The sequence below is a fragment of the Epinephelus fuscoguttatus genome, linkage group LG13, assembly GCF_011397635.1.
Source record: "Epinephelus fuscoguttatus linkage group LG13, E.fuscoguttatus.final_Chr_v1".
In the NCBI taxonomy this organism is placed as follows: domain Eukaryota; kingdom Metazoa; phylum Chordata; class Actinopteri; order Perciformes; family Serranidae; genus Epinephelus; species Epinephelus fuscoguttatus.
Window position 1 is genome coordinate 17,082,708 of NC_064764.1, and position 18,513 is coordinate 17,101,220.

The 18,513-nt window shown below is 40.7% G+C and overlaps 1 protein-coding gene across 2 annotated transcripts in view; it reads right to left on the bottom strand.

Annotated features, from left to right (window-relative positions):
• LOC125899466 (dehydrogenase/reductase SDR family member on chromosome X-like) overlaps nt 1-3,486 on the bottom strand; it is a 53,844-nt gene extending 50,358 nt beyond the window's left edge. Inside the window, exons 1-2 of one of the 2 annotated variants that reach the window (XM_049593838.1) lie at nt 3,159-3,486; nt 1,568-1,675 (exon numbers count right to left, since the gene is read on the bottom strand). In XM_049593838.1, the coding sequence (XP_049449795.1) occupies nt 1,568-1,675; nt 3,159-3,264 (214 nt within the window). In that variant the 5' untranslated portion in view covers nt 3,265-3,486. The remainder of the gene's footprint in view (nt 1-1,567; nt 1,676-3,158) is intronic. The other variant, XM_049593839.1, reaches the window with a different exon arrangement.
• Between the last annotated feature and the right edge of the window lie 15,027 nt (nt 3,487-18,513).

Below are 18,513 nucleotides of genomic sequence, written 5' to 3' on the forward strand. Positions count from 1 at the left end.
ACTACATGTGTGGGAGACAGAGCTGCTGATTGTGTCAGGTGAGCATTTGTTTGCTTGTTTGTACATGAGGTGTATCATAGTGCATTGCTGTTCTCCTTGGTAGTTGTAGTCTATTGTGTGGTACTGAGACAGCGCCTGGATGCAGGCGGCAGATCTGTTAAAAAGTGCAGCAGCAAGTCAGACGCTTCATATACAAGACGTGGACCAGTCTCTGTTGGTGCTATGTGCATTAATAAGATAAATAGCCTAAATACATAAAATATTTAAATCATTTTCCAGCACTAGATTCATTTGAAAGGTCATGGAAAATGGCTTTTTAACAAAGATTTTTAACTGTTTCAAACTACAATGGATTTAGACCTACTTGATACTTTTATACTCACTTTATATTTTTGTATCCTGTGCTGCAAACCTTTAAACCTCTGTAGCTCTGGTGCTATGTGCAAAAAGTTAACATACAGCCCTGCAATTTATTTTATATAATTTTCCATTTACATGTCGTGCAGCTGTATATTTTCAATCAGGGAAAAAAAAATACCTGTCTTTGCATTTTAGTTTGATCACAGTCAATGTCGCTTTGACTTGCAACTGAACATGTAGCCTGCTTCTTAGAAAATACCTAGATACTGTATATATCGCGTTTCACCATTCAGCCTGAAAGATATGAATTTTTATCCATGCCGTCCCGCCCTATTCTGTTGCTGTGCTGCAGCTCGGTGTGTGTGTTACTGAGCTATTGGCTTTGCTCCAAACGAGAACTTGCTGTTTCACAGTGGCTCAATCTCAGTCTTTATTTTACCTTCTCAGAGCAAAGAATGCAGCTCCTTTTTTCATGATTTTGAAACCTAATATTATATATTCTGCGATATTTTTAATCATTCACATTTGGCTGGGTGGTTATTAACACATTTTTCTGTGATGTGACAAACTCATTTTGCTACATCAGGACTTTAATAATTGCTCATTGCTCTAACTTGTCACTCAACAAGAAAAAAAACCCCTTCATTCATTAACTTATAATTGTTTTACTGTCTAAAAGTCATACCACCAGTTTGCTGTCCTCTACGCAGCCTGAAATTTAGTTTCACTTCACCCTGTATTACTGCTGCACAACTGGGCGAAACTAATCTCAGCCTGTTTAGCAGTGATTGAGGCACCATTATCTGTGAGACGAGGCTCAATTGTGCCATCATTTTTGCATCTGCATACAAGTACTTGGACAGATTGCTTTGTCATGTTTGCTGCACAGCACAGGTGATTCTGACTTGGACACAATTTGCACTCTGTGGTAATAATTTCATTTTTATGTGATACGAATTTAAAATAATCACTTCACTTGCCAAAGCATCCAGTCTACTGTATACAACTGCACTTGGTTATTTTGAAAGGCACTACCTGACAATATTAATATCATTATTATTGCGCTGTTTTTCTGGTTGTTGTAAATTTGAATGTGAAGAGGTGGAAGCCAACCTCTTTATAGCACACGTGTTTCTCCTACTAAAAGCTTGTATCTCCTGCCCATAGTCCTGTTTGCATGTCAGTGGTGTGGTGCTTGATACTGTACCTATGATAACGTGTGCCCCCAGTCTTGCCATGTGGCGGACTACCTCAAAGCCGATTCCCCTGCCTCCTCCTGTCACTATGGCAACCTTGCCATCTTGTCTGGGCATCACTGGCAGAGGCAGAAGAGGACACACAGATATCAGGGAGAATGCCATTTGATAAGGAAGCTGTTTCAAGACGGGCCACTTTTTCAAGACATGAGAAGTCCTAGAAGTAAGACTGCAGATGGTCTCTGAAACTCAGATGGTATTTACACTCCTATACTTTTGCATGAAAATGTTCCTTTGCTCTCTTAAATAATTTTGTATCTTGTATCTTTTTTCGTTGTGTTGCTTGTATAGTGTCCATAAAATAGATTTTTCTGGACTCGTGATTGGCTGACCGATAAGAGTGATGTACTAGAAAATGTATTAACTTTACAATATACGTCCTCTGAGATGTTATCTAAAGTAAGCTTTTTATAGTGCACATCATTTTGTTAAGCAATAGATGATACCCACACACTTTCCTGAGACTTATTCCTCTTTTTTTTATATATATTCGTGTTTCCTAGTTAGTAACTATGGTGGTACTTTGACAGGGATTAGAAATTGTACTCACATCATATTTGTTCTTGTCCTGGACATTGTATTTTGTGTTAATTGCATACTGAGGTTTTGATTCATTTGTTGTGTGTGACAGTTGTATGTCTCCTTGCCTTGTTGTAACTAGTAACAATGTTTCATGCTGTCCTCTTGGCAAGGTTACTCTTGAAAAAGATTTTTAATCTCAATGAGACTTTAACCTGGTTGAAAAAAGGACACATAATTCTGTCTCATTTATTTTGTGTATTTATGTGGTAATTACCATAGATAACTGAGTATGTCATGTTTTTTTGTTGCAAAAACTAGTCAATTTTAAATCGATTAATGTCAATTAAACACAAAGTGATTTGTAATGTATGTGTGACTGCTGAAACAGCGTTAGTTTATTCACACATTTATCACCATATATCAAAATATTCCTCTAAAATTCTTGTATCAATACTATTCCTGCAACAGTATCTATTGAGTGCACACGTGAAGCACGCTTTTCTTTTAGCAATATTACGCTACTGTACTTTATTGGCTGACAGTCGGTTGAACTGTCAGTCAAGCGTCTTCATTAACCTGTAGCAGAGTTACGTTCTGTATCTCTCGCCAAAGTCCATTGTAAAAAGTGGAAATTTTAACCCGCATCAATTGGCAACAAATGTAGACGTTTTCAAGATCATAATTAGGGAACAGGAAGAAAAATTAAGTTCCTCTGGTGAATTCGGCAGTGATAATACACGTTAACCCTTTCTTTCACTCATGTTTCGACTTTTGCACTTCTCAACTAGCGTTAGCTAACGTTGACAAAGCTAGCGTTAAGTTATGCTAACGTTACTGCACCACGGTTGGAAACCACTACTAGCTAAATGTACCAAACATTTGTATACAGGTGGTAATAACTTGCTGCTAACTACAATGAACCAACGTCTATGACTCACAAGACTATGGAAATGTCTTGCCGTTATGTGGACACTCGTCAACGAAAGTGCACCACAAGAATTTATTGAGTGTTGAACCAACCTGGCAACCTGAAAGGTCTGCTGAACAGCTGCACCAACAGAACCTTGAAACCAAGCAGGTACAGTTTGATAATTGGTAGAAGATAGGACCGGACAGCAGAAAACATCTCTGCCTGCTTCTGTCACGGAGTGAGCGGTGCAGAGGAGGAGCAGCTCCGGGTAACAAGTGCAGTTCCGTGTATGGGACACGTTCCAATATGAAGTCGTCCATCCTCGCTTCTCTCCTTGTTGTACCTTTCAATGAACAGCGGACAGATAGCGAAGCAAATTACCGGAAACCCATTCACGGTTAGCATTTCTTGAGATTAGCTAAATGTTCTGACACCTCACTGATTAGTTGACCTTGACAAACGATCTCTCGCAGCTGTCCATCACTTATCTACAGAGATGGAGATGAAGGGGACTCGCTGCTGCTTGGCTGCTTGATGTGCCTTGTGACCCCTCTCTATAGATCCATCCAGCATATTGCTCCCTTCAGCTAACTGACTATCTCATTAACTGCTGTCAGAGAGGTCACACATGATAGAAGCAACAGAGGCGTGACACACTGGTTTGGTCCGTAATTTCCCAGGATAAGCTTAAAGAACATGTTTCTGTAGCAGTGCAGCTGTCTGCAGCTGGTGATATGGTTTCCCTCCTCTGGGATCACTTGAATCCATCAGACCAGTCTACTCTTGTTAGAGGGTAGTCATGCTGCTGTGATTATTAGTCAAATAAGACTTCAGCTGTGACAATCACGACTCTTTTCCTGCCATCTGATCACAGATACTATGATTTAATCAACACAGTTTTCCCTAAAGACATATGCAGAAAAAAATGGCATTCCTGTGACATATGTTACACGATGCATGAAACTATGATGTAACTCAAGTTTGCTGCATGTATATCTAGGCTTACATAAGCTTATTTAGTACATACAATTTAAAATAAAAATGTCTAACACATTTCACAAGAATGTTGATTGCAGCTTTATTAAATCATTTTACATTTCTGAGATAAGCTAATGCCTCTTACACCCTGCATCCTGAACATATCTGACTTTTCACTGGGTAAAAAGAACTGAACATCAAGATGACATTTTTAATAATGTAATAATATTATCTTTTGAGGTTTACTATATTTTCTGCAGCTGAGTTTGTCACTTCCACTTCAGCCCCCTGGTGCTTTGGAGAACAATGATTCTCAGCTGCTTCAGTGCTGGAGGGATCACATTTTGCCAAGATGCTAAAAGACTTGTCAGATGCACTACCTGTACATAAATGGAAATGTGTAATTACATGAGCAGCTATATCAAATACAAAGAGTAACCAGTTAAAGCCAGACTTCACTCATGAGAGCATCCTTGCAAATATATGCTTAATGGTCGGGTTTCTATAAAATTAATGAAATTCATTCATCCACCTCCTTTCAAGCAAGGCATACCCTCCTACAAAAGCTCAGCTGAAACATGAATGGCCCGACATGCGTAATTGATGACTGTGAAGCAACTAGGGATTGATTAAAAGAGCAAAATTGTCATTCAACCTTTTCAAGTTGAATGAATGTTTATTTCGGTCTCTTGGAAATACCATGAAAGGACACCTGCTGCACTGAGTCACCTTCCCATGGCACAATGTTAAAATGGTAATGACCATCATTAAGTCAATTCAAGTGCTAAGGCCTGTGTGAGAGTGGAAAATGATTAAGGGTAATCACTGGATCTACACTACCGTTCAGAAGTTTGGTAAGGCCTGCCACAGAAAAGGGTGCAGACAGTTAGGTGGCTGAGGCTACTCTAGATTTGAATTGGGTTAAGTACTTTTAGGTTGTAGTAAGTACTCTGTACAAGTAGATATCATTTTGTATGAAGGGTTGTGTTTTGTACATGGAGGACAAATTGCTGGAAAATGGTTAAACTAGACTGATGATTAAAAGGGCAGAAAGAGACACTCTGAGCAACAGGAGAAAACACCAGTCATTAGTAAAAGACATTGGAAGCTTGGTGTCAAAATGTGTTTAGTTTAAATAATAACAGGTTCCTATTTCAGTGTCAAGTGCTCAATAACGCCTGCAAGCTGGAATTAACAAGCAACATGTTGCTTGAGCAAAGCTATTCTTCAAACGTCACAATCAGTCTACCACTGAGTTGACTGCCGAGGGCCCAAAGAAGAGGTTCTCAAAAATATTTAAAGACTAATTGCACTGTTAGAGTTAAATAATGATAAAGGGTCGCATCTGCTTGTCATGACTGGGAAATAATTTCGAGGCAGTGTTTGGGCGGGGGGGGGGGGGGCTCTTTCCAATGGAGTGTGCCAGTAAACCCTGAACTCTGTTAGCGCTTTTAGCACTAAAAGTCAATACGTTTTTTGAATGGGATTTTGGTAAAATGCCTCAAATAAGGTCTGTGGTTAACAAAAGCTTAAGCGAGTTTCAGGTTTTGTTCTACGACATAAAACACGTCAGTAAATACCCTACTTGTGAATTTTGAAGCTTTTACATGCTGTAAAAAAGGCGGTTGCTAACAAGTTGCTCAATACGACTACAAACCCTGTCGGGGACATTAAACGTCATGACCCCCGTACAGGCTAGAGTGCTGGCAGTCCACCATTACAGCTTCTTATTTAGCTTAAACAGTCCAATTTCCCCATTTTACAATGTTTTTAAAATAAAGCGGCCGAAATCAGTTGAAAGCTTAGTGGCGGTGACGTCATGCGACCGTGCCTAGTCATGTAAAGCCTAACGTTAGCTTTTTACTTCTGGTGATCTCATTTAAGCTTCAAATGTGGTATGAAAAGTGTTCATATGTGAAGATTATCTCACTGAACAAAACCTGTAAGTACCATGAACATGTGTTAGCCACAGAGCTTATTTTCTGACATAATCCAAAACGCAATGCAAAAATCACATTCACTTTCTCTTCCGGGAACCAGCACGATGTTAATCATGCTACACTGTGGGGGTATCGACAATGCGCTTTAATACTTTTTTTGGGCCCAATTAAAAATGTAGTTATTACATTCGGTGTCGTAGTCTCGTAAACTAGTAACCAGTAAACTAGTAGAAACTAGTAAACAGTATAACGTTTTTTGCTTTGTGGTTGATTGCTATGCCAATTTCCTCCTGTTTGTTTTGCTAACGAAGCTAACATTAGCTAGCGCTAAAATGTTGCAACAGTATTTCCTGAGTGCACAACTGGAGCACACTTTTCTTCTAGCATTATTATGTTACTGTACTTCACTGGTTGATAGACAGTTGTACCGTCAATCAAGCGTCTTCGTTTACCTGTAAAAGAGATACGTATTTCTCCACCAAACTCCGTTATAAAAAGTGGACATTTAAACTCAAATCAACTGACAAGAGTCTGGAAGCCAGCACAGGGTTCTGGTGTCAAGGTCCTACCAAGTACTCCTGCCATCCATCACACCCTCGCTGCAAAGCCTACGTGGTACATTAATGTAGTGTTTTATTACCTGAAAGACATTTTATCTCTGAACATAATCCACGCAGTGATTACGTTGCCACAAGTATGTAATTAAGAAAGCAATTTAGTAACATACAATCATAATTTCTAGGAGACAGGGCTGGTTAAAACAGCCAATACTGAAAAAAATTAAGAAAAACATAAATATAACAGGTGATTCCAAATTCTTGAACAGTGTGTATTTAGTGTTTACCATTTTATATAGATTTGTAATGTATTAATTGTCATTTACAAACAGTAGGTCTACCAAAGAGACATTTCCCCTCCTAAACTCTCTCATGGCTTCCTTCAACCCAGAGAAGTAAAACAAGAGAAAAGTCCATAGGCTATATAAAAATCTTTGTTGCAGAGCTATATTTTTTTTTCTCCTCTTCTTTCCTTCCCCATTAATCATTTCACACCTTAGATTTATCTGGTGAAAGATTAACTACTGAACTGTAGCTTATATCAAGTATTTTAAACTGGCTCCACCTTGACAGCTATAACAGTAAATGCTACATGTGCACTGATGCATTTTACTGTCTAATAATGTGATAATAAATGGTCACAGGGGTCATTTTTCTTCAGAACAAGTACTTTTACCTTGATGCGTTAACCCTCCATGGTATTGTGTTGCCTCTAGGTAACATTTCTGGCCGTTTACACTCACACAATACATCCTCAGTTATGTTGTAATACTTTAAAAAAGAGTCAGGGCCTGAATGAAACCAATAGCACAGTTTATATTGTAACGACTCTCTGGAGGCTATGGTATAGCCCCCTCTTCTCTCTCCACTAAAATGGCCCGAAAGTTTCTCTTTCTGCTAGTTTAAAATGGATTCACAATAAAACATGAGTAAAGTTTAATTTTCAATTGTTTAATTGACTGTATTTGATTATTAAGTGAAGGAAAATTGTTAAAATGCAAATGATGGCTTGAAGCAACATCATACATTTTATGGAATCCAACCATGACATTTTTTGGTATTGTGTATTTATATTTTATATATTGTTCAAATGCATAACAGTCAGAAAGTCCAACATAAACATCACAGGACTGGCAACATTTTAATCGACAGTTGACTGACACACACCTCAGGACTGAATATTTGGCCCAAAATAGTGAGACAACATCAGACGATGTTATCTTTACCAAAAAAGATCTTAAGCATAATATAGAATCTATATTTTAGTCTCTGTCACACAAACCTGAACAGACAGCCACTGCTGTGATAGAAGGTGTTTGGCTAGCAGGGCAGGAACCAGCTGAATTATCGCTGGCCTTCAAAGTAGGCCAGCCTGCACTCTCCAAGTCCTTCTTTTAAATTACAATCATTTCTGTTAAAGACAGGTCTGGGGCACTCACAATCACGTCCCTTTTTTCGCTTGGCAGGGAAATCATTAGTATTAGTTTGTGTCTTGCCCACCATCCAATAGTTAAAGTCAGGCTAAAACAGCAGTGCTGACAAGCAGTTGGCCCTAGTTATTAAAGTCCGCTTAGAAGGCAGTTAAATGTGCAGCAGCATAAAGAGACTGTGTCATCACCACTGCCCTGATGGAGGCTGAGCTGTGGAGGCTGGGTGTGTATTTAAATGTGCATGTGTTGCTGTTAATTCAAGCTGAGAGAATGTGTGTGTTTGCGTGCACGTGTGAGTGTTTGCTCTGCCGCTGCCTGAGAGGTTGGGGGTCAGCGAGCCGAGCTGGCCTGCTATTGTTTAAAGGAAATCGCATCTCACGCATGACTATGGGATGATTATTTGGGATGATGGGACATCAGGGAGACAGTCCTCTTCACACATAAACACATAAACACACACACACACACACACACAAATGAAGACATGCATACACACACATACGAGACATGCTGGGAACAGGACATGACAGGAGGGTGTGTGATGTGAATAACATGTGAACAGCATCAAAATAGCTCCAACCAACAGTCACCTAGTCTTATATGACAACCACTGGCTGGCTGCAAAGCCCAACTCGTCTTATTTTCTAAATCCAGGCTGACAACAGCTCCACGGGATCTGTGTGTGAGTGTATGTGTGCATGCTGCCAGTTATAATGTTATCTTTATTTCATGTTTCACATAGATTTATTCCTGGTGAGAAGAGAAGGTAGAGGATGTTAGTTATATTTAGAAGAAAACGCCACTAACAGTTTTCAAATAGGACTGTTTTGAGACACTGTTCCTTAACACTTTACCCCGCGTTTGTTTTAGTCCCTCATCAACTGCCACCCTGGGGAGATGGCAGGTGAAGTGTCACATTGTGAAGAAAGGGGATTTTCCGGGTGTGTCACGGGCAATTTGGGCTCTAAAGTGCAACAGCTTGTGTGAGTTGATGCTGTCTTTGTCTCATAGTTTGAGCTGCCTCTTTCAGAGATTTCTTTGAGATGTCTTCTCTGTCTGAGAGGCAGACAGATCAAGGATGGATTCAAAGCTCAGAGACTGAGCCAGAGCTGCAGAACACACAATGTCCAGTCCCTAATGAGACAGCACATGTGTATGTATCATGTAAGATAGATGGATCCTAGGGGGATGCCTTCTTTTGCAACCTGAGGGACAAGGGTGAAACTGAGTGTATCTGGTGTGTGTAAATGGCAGCAGGTATTTGTCTATCTACGTAAGTGTGACAAAAACAGTCATCGTTTTGCAAGTCTCAAGTCCTAAACTTGAGTTTCAAGTCCAAAACAAACATTTTCATCCGCCTATCCGGGCCAGGTTGTGGGCGCAGCAGGCCAAGCAAAGCACCCCAGACGTCCCTCTCCCCAGCAACACTTTCCAGCTCCTCCAAGGGAACCCCAAGGCGTTCCCAGGCCAGATGAGATACTCAATCCCTCCAGCATGTTCTGGGTCTGTCGTGAGGCCTCCTACCAGTTGGACATGCCCGGAACATCTCTAATGAGAGGTGCCCAGAAAGCATCCTGATCAGATGCCCGAACCCCCTTAACTGACCCTTTTTTGATGCGAAGGAGCAGCAGCTCTACTCTGAGCTCCCTCTGGATATCCAAGCTCCTTACCCTATCTCTAAAGTGGGATTTATAGTTGTGTGCAGACTCTATGCACATATGCCATACGCCACTGTGAGCATTTTTACTTGTGCGGTGGTGTGTCTGTGTCGCTCTGCAGTTACACCTCCAAAATGCTAGTTGGCGGCGGAGGTTTTCTAAAGTTCTGGAAAGTTTAGTTGATTCAAAACACACATTAAACATGACAATTTCAAACACAAGTAGCTACACAAATTGGCTTCACTATAACTCGCAGCACTGACAGACAAACACTTAATCCAGACACATTTTCCCCACAAATACAATATGCTAACATTATTAGCACAAGCCTATGGCATTTTACATTGTATAAATTAGCCTAGCAACCCCCCCCCCCCCCCCCCACACACACACACACACACACACATTTCATGTGCTCCCCCTGATTTAAAAACAAAACCTATCCTCATATGCGGAAGTGTTGTAAATAGTTAGATTTCAGCAAAAAACTTGGATAATTTATAAACAGATGTTTTGATATTGTTTTGCTTATATTCCAATTTATCATCAATTTGCCAAGTTTTTGGATTCTTCATTCATCGTGGAGGCATGGGCGAAACAACAAAGTTTTCTTCAAAAATTCAGCATAACGCAGGGTGAGTAATTAATATACAAGTGATCATTTTGTGGGTGTGTTATTCCTTTCATAGTTGTACTAAACTATATACTTTGGGGAAATATTGAACATTTTACTTATTTTCCTACATTTATCTGATAACCGCTGTTGCTTTACCAAAAAAGATTTTACATGCAAAACACATTTAATTTAGGTGAGCTAGTTTCAGGGCTCATATTGACATGGCTTTACTGGGACACTTAATGTAATGGAGCCATTAATGTTTGTGTTTACACCTGTGCTTTGACCAGTCAAAATGTCTGCTGGGAAAAGGGTCTAGTAAAATTCAGAGGTGCTGGTAGGCTAATTCTTTCCCCATGCCTCCAGCCTTTATGCTAGGATAAGCTATTGCTTTATCCACATACAGTACTGTATTAACCATACAGAAATGAGAGTAGTGTTGAGCTTCTCATTTAACGAAGATGATGTGATGATGAGTACTTCGACTTCTTGTTTTGAGGAAGTCAAGTGTATTTGTATGGGCAAGTATCACATACAGTGTCTTAAAGGGTTTTATCGACCTGGTTGGGTTTCCAACCCAGTCCCAGTTCTCTAAGAAGATGGGGAAAACTACTCAAAAAATGAACACTAGCACTTCAACTGTAAGAGAAAAAAAAATAGAAGAAACCTCAGGAGAGGCAATTCAGAGAGTGATCCCCCCCCTCCACAGATGGCCGGATGTATGCTACTGTAGGAGCCGAGGGTGGGAAAAGGCAGTGGACTGTACGTGGGCAGATTTGGTAATTGTTGTGTCGCCTCAGCTGTAGCCGCCACAGGCTTTCCATGGGGAGGCAAGCCAAAGGCCAGCTTGTAAACATGAAAGTGAAACCTGAGATTTCTGCATGTGTTTGCAGTAGGCGACTGCACACAGCATATAACAACATCCTGGATTTACATCTGGTCTGAGGCTCATGTCCCTGATTTACAGGGTTTGTGACAAAAAGAGTCACAAATGTCCCAAAGGTGATTTTTTTGGGATGAGGTAAAAGTCACTCAGGAAATAACCCTGAGGGGAAATTTAATTTTTTCACTCCGTTGTTATTAACACACAGGTCCGAAATACACACACATGCACAAACAGGACCTATACTGTACATGCACAAAGTGGAGAGATCTCAGAGTGAGGGGGCTGCCTTGGTCAGGCGCCTTGAGCAGTTGGGGGGTTCAGTGCCTTGCTCAAGGGCACGCCGGCAGTGCTTAGGAGGTGAACTGGCGCCTCTCCAGCCACCAGTCCACGTTCCACATTTGGAGCACTGACAAGGACTTGAGCTAGCGACCCTCCGGTTCCCAACCCAAGTCCCTATGGACTGAGCTACTGCCGCCCCCAATTGGTTGGCAACAGGACGAGATTTTGGTAGTAGAAGTGTTCTGGTTTCCATTCATAGTCCGTTTGGACTATGAGTAGCATCATGTTTGAGAGGGCTTGGGTTTCATTTAGGTAAACAGTCCGTGTGGAGAGCCATAGAGGCAGGACACATTGGCTGAAATGCTATCTCTGAACCCATCGGCTATCGTCCGACAACAGCTTAGGTTTTTTATCAGTTTTATTCTAATTTAAATGCATTCATCTGTTTATAGAGATTCGTTGAAATACTGTCTAGACCTGTCTTAAACTGGCTCCAACAGAATATCAGCTGTTGCTGCCGGAGGCCACATCGTCATCAGACGATAGCTGATGAGTTTCGAGACTCATACAGTTATACATGTAATCATGTTCTGATTGCTTGTTGATCGGTTAGAAATTTGCATGTGTAAACGTGATAATACGCTACAAGGCTCTAATGAATGCTTTCAAGTTCTTAAAATCCAGTGAAGGTTTATGAACACTCTATTCCTTTAACTGTAATTGGTCTTTGCTTCCACTTTTCAGTCTTTCTTCAACACCTGAATTACATTTATGGAAGGAATAGCCCGGGGTGACTAAGTGCCAATTTAGGCTCCCTCAGCTCTTCCGGCTCATAAGAGAGAAGAGAGAGAGCTGAGCTGGAGGGAAAAGCTTTCGATTTACTGGTCCATCTACGTCCCAACCCTCACCTATGGTCATGAGCTATCGGTAATGACCAAAAGGATGAGGTCGCAGATACAAGTGGCTGAAATGAGTCTCCTCAGAAGGGTGGCAGGGCTCAGCCTTAGAGATAGGGTAAGGAGCTCGGACATCTGGTGGGAGCTCGGAGTAGAGCTGCTGTTCCTTTGCATCGAAAGGGGTCAGTTGAGGTGGTTCGGGCATCTGATCAGGATGCCTTCTGGGTCTCCTGGGATACCTCCCGTTAGAGGTGTTCCAGGCATGTCCCATTTGTAGGAGACCCAGGGCTTACAAATCTAGTCTGGTCTGGGAACGCCTCAGGGTCTCCCAGGAGGAGCTGCAAAGAGTTGCTGGGGAGAGGGACGGCTGGAATACTTTACTCAGCTTGCTATCCCCCAACTCGCCTTCAGATAAGTGGATGAAAATGGATGGATGGATTGCAAATTTGAGTAGAGCAATAAAACACACCGAAATCAGTGTATAGGGTTTCTGTGCATAACTATTTTGTTCAGATAACTACTTAAAAAACATAAAAAACAGACTCAGTGTGCAAAGGCTTAAGTGCCAATTTAGGGAGCCAGCATATTTTTGAGGGCCACACAGGAACATTGCACACCACTCACTACCACATTAAACTGCCATATTGTACACCAAAATCACTAACTTAAGCTAACAGCACTAGCATTGATGACAAAGTGCAATTCCAATAACAAGGCATGCAACCAATAGCTTTCTACAAGATGTCACTCCTAACCATAGCCTGTAAAAACAATGGACATATATGGACATGGACAAAGAGGAGCATAACGTCACCCATTAGTCTGAGGACGAGTTCGGCACTTTGGCCATCGCCATTTTGCTTAATTTGGAGCCAGAAGTGACCATATTTGGGCAAGAGGCTGGCGTTGTAGAGGAGCAAGGGTTGGATCTGACTATTGGCAGACTGTCTGTCATCTAAAGCAACCTGTCCTTAATTTATAATAACTTGACCAACTATGGAATAGATCATGCAGGTGCAGAGTCATGCTGCCTTTTATATTTGTATAGCACCTACTTTAAAACCAGAATAAAAGCAGTGTGTCACAGCATCAGCTAAAACTAAATATTATGGATAGTTTCAACATCAATCAGATCAGGCTCAACTGATTATCTGTGAATGTTTTTTTAGATCAAAAGCCAAACATGAGCTTGTAGCTACGAGTTAGGACGATACATCAAGGTACATTTGTATGTGAGAGTCAATTACAGCTTGTAACTATAGCTGCTGCAAATAATGTTTTTTCTCATCCTTATAGATATTTTCATGTGTCTACAGATGCATTCTTGTGCAGAAATGTCAGTATGTACGCAAGAATGTGTGTATATGTGTATATATGTGTTTGTGCGAGTGTGTGTCTATTCACCAAATACATCCCAACACTGTTTCTACTCGCTGTCTTCAGGGAGTGGATGCCTTTCCATTAGTAGATGTAGAATGAGGAGCAGTGGGAGGGATATTTGCTTGCACCAATTAAGTCTGTCATTAACTCCATGCAACACACACACACACCCAAACACACACACAGTATTTAACACATTTAATTTAACAGTCTGTGAGTCAGTGTGTGAGCGCTTCTGTTTCTGCCTGAAACCTGTTGTCACCGAGACAGGACTGTGAGGAGACTCTTTCATCTCTTGCTTTCTCACTTTCTGTCTCCCTCTGCCTTTTTCCTCTCTTCCTGTCTCTCCCTTCACACGGAAAGACTTTAAGGTGGTGTGTGTTTTGCTTTCTTGGCTTTAAGCCCTTCACCTACCCCTCAGTTTAACCCGACAACACCGGTGCCTGAGCTCGGTCATGCAGTCGCATAAACACACACGCGCATTTTGTCTGGGTGTGTGACTGTGTCAAAGAAAATTAAATCAGATATCACCCGTCTGAATGTGATGCTGCCCCTGATTACTTGTGGTATGATGGCAAGATCATTACAGTGCTCAAGCCACAGCAGATGAGCGCTGGACCGGCATGGGTTAGTTATTGGGTGGCGAAAAACATTTTTGGCTAAATTTAGATATTTAAATGTGGCCATTTTCAAACTAAGGCCTTCCCAATTATTTTAAAACACTCTGCAGTGTCTCCCCATGAATTTTAATTCTAGTGAGGATGGAAAAGCCGTACCCAGGTGAACGAGGGGGGGGGAACAGTATTTGCATGAAAGATGATTAAAACGACTCATTATAATTAATACAAGTTAAGGTTTCCCCACCGGGAACCAGTACGGATGATAAATATATAATCAAACACAAACAGGACCAGATCTCATGTTTAATAAAGACAACAGCAAGCTGCATGCGTCTAGCTCTGGATTCAAGACCTGGTTTGCTCTGTTTACCAGTATCGATTGATCGTCCACCTGGCCAGAGGGATGGCGGATGTGATTCATGTCTAACGTGGTGTTTCCCTCCCAGACTGCGCTGAAATGCTAATAATGTATGCTGTTTGGGCTGGAAGGAGTCCATTACGCTGACTGTATCACATCTTTGTCCATCGGGGGACACACACTGGGGAATGTCGACTTAGAAGAGGAGAAAGGAAGGAAGAGTGAGAGGGGGAGAGGCTCGCACGCATATTCTGAGAAAAGAGTGTGCGTGTCTGTGCGAATGTGTGTGAGTGTGTATTGAAACTCGGACACAGCAGACACGTGTCACCTCAGCTCCAGTGCCGTCAAGCTAAACTGACATAAACAGCCCCAGGCGGCCCTATCAGAGATGGACTTTACATAACGGCTGAGTCACTCACAATCTATTTTTATGGCTTTGAGGTGTGTGTGTGTGTGTGTGTGTGTGTGTGTGTGTGTGTGTGTGTGTGTATGTTCCAGTGCTTCTATCTTTCTGAGAGCCAGTTTCAGTTTTAGACCTTCAGAATAAGGTCATATTTGTGACATCAGGTCATCCTGACCAGGATTCACTCCTTAAAAGAGCCAGTTTGAGGGTTCACACTCGGACAGATTGAAATGAAAAGATTAAACACAGATTAAAATGAACTAGTTCACAATTTGAATTTTGAATGAAGTTCACCATCCCAAAAATGGAACTAGTTTGCTTTTTTTCAAACCCGCCAGGCACAATTTGCATGTAAATGTGAGATTTTTTTTCCCTGTTGGAATCGGTAATGATTTGTTCATAAAATCCTTCAAATATCCACACAGTATGAATTGGCGTCACCAGTACTGGTAGCCGTGTTGTCTGAATTGTCACTTGCGTTAGCCATCAGTGTTGAGTAAGCATGCCAGATGCCATAAGTCCTTGGGTGGTAAATGGTAAATGGTAAATGGACTTGCACTTGTATAGTGCCTTTCTAGTCTACTGTCCACTCAAACTGCTTTACACACTTCAAGTCACAAACACACACATACACTGGTGGCCAAGGCTACCATACAAGGTGCCATCTGCTAGTCAGTTCTTGACACACTTGGAAAGTCTTCTTTATCTTGCAGACTGGAGGAGCTGGGGATCCAACTGTTGATCTTCCGATTAATGGACGACCCACTCTACCTCCGAGCAACAGCCACCCTGGTGCTGTAAAACGATGAGTGATGGGCGAGTGAATGATGCTTATGTTCAAGTTCATAAGTTGCAAACTGATGCGTTCAGTTCACTGTTCACCAAGGCAATTCCATAAATGACTGAACACAGTCTTTGACCCCATGGTAGCTATATAGTATGACTCATATGTGAGTAACTGTAGTTGCAAAGTTGGAGGGTCACAGCAGACAGCGCTAGAAATAAAGGGATGGTGTCTACTTGGTGCTCTTTCGAGGCGCTCTTTTAGCCTCCTTGGGCGTGCTCAGAGCTGATAGGAAAGGAGATGAGAGAGACAAGGGGGGTGATGTGCAACTGGATGCCCCTGGTATGTAATTTTGATGGTAGTGAATAAGTTGGGGTGGAAAAAAACACACAACACATGCACATTACAGAGAGATAAGGTGGGTGCTCAACCTCAAAAATCAGTTATTTGAAAAGTAAGAAAAAGGTGGCACACCATCAAAGCAGTTAACGTCTGCCCAGAATACCAATCTGTCCACTGTGTTAGGTTGAGTAAATGTCAGTAAGCAGAGCCATGGGATTTTTGAGGTTGATGTCATTATCAGTATTTTAAAGTTAAAATATTTTTTGATTGTAGTAGAAGTGTGACCTAGATATGTACCGAGAAAGACAGAGGGTCAGTGCCTTTTTTGTGGACAAACCTTTTTTGTGGTGACACAGTTTTGTAAACTAAACTAAATTTAGACCATTTATCATTTGGACTGCAGTGAGCGCACTAAGGAGTGGATACCTCGGACCAGGCTGGACAATCTGAATTTGTTATTTTAATGATAGAAATTGTTTGGATATTTTTATCTGCTTCTGGATATGTCTTAGAATACAAGCAGTGATAATAACAACTATGGGACACCTGCCCCAGTGCAGTCGTTTATGCGAAAAGTTAAAAACGCTCTATGTCACGATGTTAAAATAGCCTTGTTAAAATCCCTGGACTTGTTCCAAACACTGTTGCCTTATTCCATGGACAGTGGCCTAACTCTCGGCAAAATTTCACTACCCTCAGAATATGTTTTAGATATATTCTGTTCGCTAACAGACAAACCAACAAACATAACCTCGGAGTAATATTGTTCTTTCACAGAGATTAAAATTTATAAATGCAAACTCAATTAATTAAATGCAATTCACTTGAATGACCACACAGCTCCGAGGTTAAAATTAAGAAAATGAATGTAGTCTCTGGAGGGTGTTTGAAACAGAGAAACACACACAAAAGCTGAGCTTAAAAATGAGAATATGTAGCTTCTAGTCAAATCCACTGACTGATTTTTTTTGAATAAATATTCAACAATTTACATTTCATAAACTAAACTATCCTTAATTTATTTTTCTACTTCACACCACACAACATTTGTGCATCTTTCAAGCATTTTTTAAATGCAACAGCACAACTGCTTTCATTTTGGCAGGAATAAGCCACAAATACCACATGAGGGAAATCAAATATCACAATATTTTGACCAAATATCTCAATATCGATATTGCAACAATATCATGGCTATTGTTTTTTTTTTTTCATAGAATATATACAAAATGTGATTTTTAATAAAAAATCATCAATAATGTAAATATAATGACTAAGTGGGTGAAGGCAAATTAATACAACAGCTAAAACAGTCTGACTTACATCACTTCACTGTAATGCAGCTTTTAAAACCAGGAAAAGACACTTATCACACAGTGATAATATCGATATGATGAGGATTATATCCCATTCCTACCATATATAAGTTAATAACTGCTCTTTGTTGTGATGGTAATATAGCCTTTTAAATTATATCATTTTTTATGGCCAAATCATTCATTACATTATCCAAGTAATGAAGAGTAAAGCATTACTAAACTCCATCTTGAATAATCAAAATAGGAGGGTGTATTTGATCTTGATTAAAATAGGTACACAGAGTATGCTTAAGGGAAAAACAGCCCACTGGGAGTGTCATAATTATTTCAAAATCTAAGTATTTTTTTAACACTTTAAATAACCGGGCTGTTCTCATGCACTGTTTGTATATTTTCCTACGAAAGTAATGCGCCAATATATGTTCATATCCCTCACATGAGCCAGTAATTTTTGCATAACTCATGTATTTTGGATATGGTCCCGAGCGGCCCCTGTAAGAAAGCAGTTTGGGGTGATGGATGTGTCACAAAACACAGGACTTTACCCACGACATGGAAAAGTGCTCAAAAAAGTGTCAACCTTAAGTGAACTATGTGTTGGTTTAAGGTACGTCATCACCATGTTTCTTTTCCCGAAACCTAACCACAGTAACTTTACATGCCTAAACCTAACCTCCGTAACTTTACATTAATTATGTAACTTTACATTAAGTACATAATGTCATTTGTCGGGTGCTAATTCATAGGATAAAATATGAACCGTTGTGTGTGTGTTTTGTTGTAGGGTACCATAGGCATACAGTATGGAGACCATTCTGCATTCCAGACGACTCAGAACTTAAAATTACCTACTAACAAGGTACAATACAACGCCACTCAAAATCGGAGTTCCTACTTGTAAACTGGGGGCAAATCCGTCTACATCGCAAAGAAGCAGTTGTCTGGTGTCACACAACAATGGCTGCAACCGCAGAAGCCCACATGTTAAATGGTTATGCATCAACTAATCAAAATAAGAC